Source organism: Kryptolebias marmoratus, linkage group LG19 (genome assembly GCF_001649575.2).
Source record: "Kryptolebias marmoratus isolate JLee-2015 linkage group LG19, ASM164957v2, whole genome shotgun sequence".
In the NCBI taxonomy this organism is placed as follows: Eukaryota; Metazoa; Chordata; class Actinopteri; order Cyprinodontiformes; family Rivulidae; genus Kryptolebias; species Kryptolebias marmoratus.
This window is the reverse complement of record NC_051448.1, coordinates 929,908-935,256: the sequence shown is the minus strand read 5'-3', so window position 1 is coordinate 935,256 and position 5,349 is coordinate 929,908. Positions and strand designations below refer to the sequence as shown.

At 48.9% G+C, this 5,349-nt stretch overlaps 1 protein-coding gene across 4 annotated transcripts in view; it reads right to left on the bottom strand.

The window, feature by feature from the left end:
- Window positions 1-5,349, bottom strand: part of adgrg6 (adhesion G protein-coupled receptor G6) — a gene marked incomplete at its 3' end in the record, with an annotated part of 47,278 nt that overhangs the window by 25,555 nt on the left and 16,374 nt on the right. For all 4 annotated transcript variants that reach the window (XM_037981438.1, XM_037981440.1, XM_037981439.1 and 1 more), the window contains 4 exon segments: window positions 1,700-1,873; window positions 2,085-2,364; window positions 2,451-2,590; window positions 3,415-3,762. In XM_037981438.1, coding sequence (XP_037837366.1) covers window positions 1,700-1,873; window positions 2,085-2,364; window positions 2,451-2,590; window positions 3,415-3,762 — 942 coding nt within the window.

Here is a 5,349-nt window from a genome sequence, read left to right as displayed (position 1 = left end):
TGTCTCCGTTTGTCCCTCTGTGGATCTGAGACATTTATGGACCAAACATTGTCTCCGTTTGTCCCTCTGTGGACACCATCACCAAGGAATCTCATTTCATCTCATCTCATTTGTGGAAATGAGGAGAGCAGGTTTTGTTCCTGGAAGACGTCAGAGGACCGAGACACGTCCTTCACCTTCCTGTTCCTGGTCCTCCATCAACGCTGACATCACGAGCACGCCGAGGCTGACGGCGGCGTGTGAGCAGCACTCACCACTAGATGGCGCAGCTGGAGGGAAGCAGACTGAAGAGAAGGACAGCTTCGTTAAAAATAAATGAATTAAATCAGAAAACAGGTTTTATCCATTGACAGGCCAACAGCCGACAAAGACAACAACAGCAAAGCAACCAGGACCGGTGATGAATAAACCAGTTATTCAAACAGAGAGGGATCAGTCTACAACAAGCTGCTGATGCTTTAGATCACCAGGAATTAGACGGCTCCATTAGAGAGGAAGGGGTTACCAGCAGGTATTTTATTTTCTGGGTTTATGTTGATTTAAACCAAAAAATGATTCATTAAGTTTCCTTCATTTAATCTAGAATCCTTTTATTTTCGCCACAGCCTCCCATCTGTGTTCAGACTTGAGTCTTACTGTGGAATAAAGTCAAACCTCCAAGAATTCCTTCTGGTGGCGTGCAGAGCCGAAGAAGGAGAAACGGGAAACTTTGTGCCGACTCATGCAGTTTGTAGAAACCACTGCGTGCACGCTCCCGTGGGCCCGCTCCCGTGGGCCCGCTCCCGTGGGTCCGCTCCCGTGGGTCCGCTCCCGTGGGCCCGCTCCCGTGGGCCCGCTCCCGTGGGCCCGCTCCCGTGGGTCCGCTCCCGTGGGCCCGCTCCCGTGGGTCCGCTCCCGTGGGCCCGCTCCCGTGGGCCCGCTCCCGTGGGCCCGCTCCCGTGGGTCCGCTCCCGTGGGCCCGCTCCCGTGGGTCCGCTCCCGTGGGTCCGCTCCCGTGGGTCTGCTGAGTTTCCAGATATTAGTCTGAGGGCTTCATGTGTGTACATGGTTTTCTTCCTGAGCCACTCCGTTGTGCATGTTTCTGTATGAGTCAGCAACCGGCTGGAACCCATTAACTCACCAACAGAACCCGCCTCAGTCTGGTTCTGATCTCCATCCTGATATCAGACACTGGAACCTCTGTTAAAGATCCAAACTCAACGAAGGAGACGTTCAGAACCGGCTTCAGGTCCGAGTTACACAGAAACCCGTCCAGCATCTCGACTCGAACATTTCTGCAGGTGACGGTTCCTCCGGGTCGGACTGGACCAGAACCTTTGCTCCACACAGACTCCTCAGAATCCAAACCAGCGGCTGGGCTCAAGGTTCTGGTTCTGTTTTATCGACGCCTCAACTGAGAGTCGAGAAACTTCTCCCTCCCAATAAAGCTCATCTCTGATTGGTCAGCTCTGGCAGCCTGATCAGGCTCCGCCCACCATTCTTTTTCATGCTAAGACTTTTTGGGCTTTAAAACTAAAATACACCAAGAAAAAGGATGATAAAAACAGCTGCTGTTACACCGAACACTCACGTCTGATCAGAGACACTTTAGGCTAGAAACACTGAAGTATGGACCGTGATCTCATGCAGGTGTTAATAAACGGCCTGATTATGACTCCTGAAGCAGCCGGGCCCGGTCCTGATGGACGGGTGGACTCACTGCAGCTCAGCGTGTTGTCGGTCTGGGCCAGGGAGGACGGGATGCTCCAGAAGCTGTTGTCCCAGTCGATGACGCTCCCCGCCACGCCGCAGCTCAGCGCCTTCAGCTCGGCCAGCGTCATGGTGCGGTTCCACAGCCGCAGGTTGTACATGTTCCCGTTGAAGCTCTGCAGCCCTGAAGCAACCGTACAGAAACACGACGGTTTTATAAGTCATCCTGTCCGGCTGCTGGTGGTTTCAGCACAGAACCAACAGATCAGACTGAGGTTCTGTTTCAGTGTTTTCTAACAATCATTAAAACAGCCTGTTGGACAGGAAACAAAATGTCTAAATATCTCCTTATTGCTCCTAAAAATCCAGTAAAACAACTTTTCGCTTCAGTTTACCTCCTAACTGGAAGACTCCTCCAGCTGGCACGAGGTGATTACTGGAGGGCGAGCATGTAGTCTCCCTGTAGATCCTGTTGAAGTAAACAGCCACCAAGCCGCTGGAGGACTTCCAGAGGACACAGAAGGACTTCATGGAGGACGTGAAGTCTGCAGCAGAGATGATCGTCTCAACGGAGCAGACGGTGCCGTCAACAACCATCTTCATGTCGCTCTGAGTGGAACCCAGACTCAGCGCCACGTTGTTGCTGCTGTCGTAGTAAGTGAAGAGCCACTCCTTCTGCTCCGGAACAGAGATCATCGATACAAAGACTAATCCATCACGAGTTTAAACTTTTGAGAAGAACAGGAAACCTTCATCTGCACCTGGTTGCTGCCGGCGCGCTCCACCTCGAAGCAGACGGTGAATTCACTGAGCGCCGGGATGGAGACGGAGCCGGAGACCTGCGTGGCCTGACCGGCGCCGCTCGAGATCTTCACCTTCTGGTTCCTCAGCGCCACGGCAACTAGGAAGGACAGACGGAGGAGGGAAGGGAAGGAAACAAGGCAGCAAGGCAGCAAGGAAGGAATACATGCAGGCAAAAATCAAGAAACATGCAGAAAATATGAAACAAACAACAACAAGTGTTTAAGAAACAAACAAACAAAAAAATATGGTTAAATAAAAGGGGAATGCAAAAAAAAAAAGAATTTAGAAATGAAACAAATACAAACAGGACAAAAAATAAAGTTGGAAAATGAAAACAAAACAAATCAACGAAATAAATAATAAACAGAAAAAGAAAAGAAGCCAAAAAAAAGAAGGAAATTCATAAAAAATAATGAGGAAAAATACAAAAAGACAATTAACAAACATCATATAATTTATTGTTTCAGCTTTTTAAATGATAAATCTTCTAAACTTATAAAAACATTTAGGTACTTTTTTTAAAGCAAAGATTTAAAAATGTATTTAGTCTTTTTAAAAGTTAGAGAAAATCTCTATGAAGCTGTTTTCCTTCAAACATGAACTTTAAAAAACAGATTTAATAAATAATCCAGAAAGATTAAAACTTTACTTCAGCGAACAGTTCGATCCGCGCCGTGTCTGTTTAACAACTATTAACTGAGTTAAAACCGGTTCAGGTGGAGCTCACCCAGAATCATTTCAAAATAAAATACCAGGACAGACACCGAGGGGGAGTGGTCTGCTGGGGTTCTGTTGTTAAAACAGGAAACAACTCGGTGTTTCAGTGCTGATCTAACAGGAAGTCACTGAACATCCCTACATTTACACCTGAGCAGGTGCTGAAGGAAACGGCCTGGGTTAGTGGGCGGAGCCTGAACCTACCGTGTTGAAAGCTAACACTGAACCCCCTCTTCTGAATGCTGAAGTCGGAGGTGAAGGACAGCTCCATCACGTTCCCGGTGGAGTTCAGCGTCATCCCGCTGGCCGTCAAACCACAAAACTTGGCCTCCGTGTTGCCGGCGTGCACCAGCAGCCAGTCATATTTGCAGCCCGGCGCCTCCTCCAGCTCAAAGTCCAAGAAAGACAGCTGGATGATGAAGCCAGTGGGGGCCTGCAGGGTCCACCTGCAGCTGTGGGAGTTGGGGTAATTCTGGGGGTAGCAGGGCGACATGAACTTCCCCTGGGCCTCCGTTAGCACCACGTTACAGTTTATGGAGGTGCAGCCCCGTACTGGAGGGGACAGCAGGATAAAAATCAGTCAGCCTCCAGGAATGTCAGCAACAAGACGAGGACAGACGAGGAAGGAGGGGACAAGACAAAGAAAAACTGGACAACGGGGTCCACAAAGCAGCACCAAGACGAGACCAGAGGGGACAGCTGCTTCCATCAGGAAGGAGGGAAAGACAAACTTTTCCTGAAACTTCAGCACAAAGAAAGGATTTCAAGAAGGTTACAAGGACTACAAAGATCCAGAGCCAGAACTCGTTCCAGACCAGAGCAGAATACGAGAAGGAACGGTTCTGATCGGTTCTGATCGGTTCTGATCAGTTCTGATCTTAGTCCGGTGGTTAGGGAAGGACAGATGGGAAAGTTAGACGTCGTGCAGTTAAAGGAAAGTTCAGCAGCCTGAAGTTCACCAATCAGCCGAGAGGATTAACTGGTTGGGCCTCACGGAGAAAAATGTTTGTTTGTTTGTTTGTTTGAAAACACAGCGAAATAAACAAAAACCATGTTGTTGTTTATCACCTCCATGTTCCTGAACTGAAGGTTTTCTATCAGTTTCTCATGTCTACAAACTGACCTTCATATTTTCTGACTCCAGCTTTAATTCAGTCAGTTTGACCGACACTGAGCTCATCCTGCTGTGGTAGTAGCTGAGAGTCATCACAAACACTGTCTGAGCACCAACACATCTGAGGAGATCTCCTCCTGCGTGAACTTCTTCACAGTTTGACCCGAAAGGCCACAGAAATCCATGAAGGTCTCTGTTGTCTTTAACTCTGCTGCAGCTTCTCGCTCTCTTTCTGTCTTCAGCTAGTTCCAGCTTCAAATCAGCTACTTCCAGCTGCCAATTAGCTACTTCCAGCTGCCAATCAGCTACTTCCAGCTAGCATTTTGCTACTTTTAGCTAGCATTTTCTCCTTCTTTGCTTTTAGCTCATGCTCAGTTTGAACTCAGCTTCTTCAGCTGTCATGCTTCAGAAAATGAAGTTGCTCTGCTGCAGTCTTCTGTCCTCCTCGAGGTTTTTCTGTTCACGCCTACAGGCCTCCATTATTGGTGGGTTTGTCACAAATCAAAAACATTTCGGCCTGCCATCATGTTCACCAGCTTCTGGAAAGAGAAAATAAAAACCATAACAGACAGGAGCTGAAATGGAAAGTGGAAAGAATGGTTTGCCTCTGTCGCTCAGAGCAACAATGGCCTCCGTTCATCGGAGCGCCGGCCTTCAGCGCCGCCAAAGCCACAGCCAACGCACTGGAAATGTCAGAACCGCCGCTCTGTGTGAGAACGGCCAGCGCTGCGCTCTCGCACAATAAAATCTGACTGGGGTCACATTTCTCAAACAGTGATCCCGACCAGAACCAGCAGGCCTCATCTGGACTTCATGTTCACAGGGACAGCTTTAAAACACGGCCCGGTTCTTCAGGATGTGGGAAAATCTGCCGCCTCATGTTCTGCAGTTCTCACTGAAGAACGCTGAGTCAGCGCTCGGCGTGCACGCTGCAGAGCTGCAGAGCTTCTGGACGGAACATGAAAACCATAAAACTGTTTCTGCACTGCTGGACAAACTGAAAGCAGGAACACAACCCCCCCCCC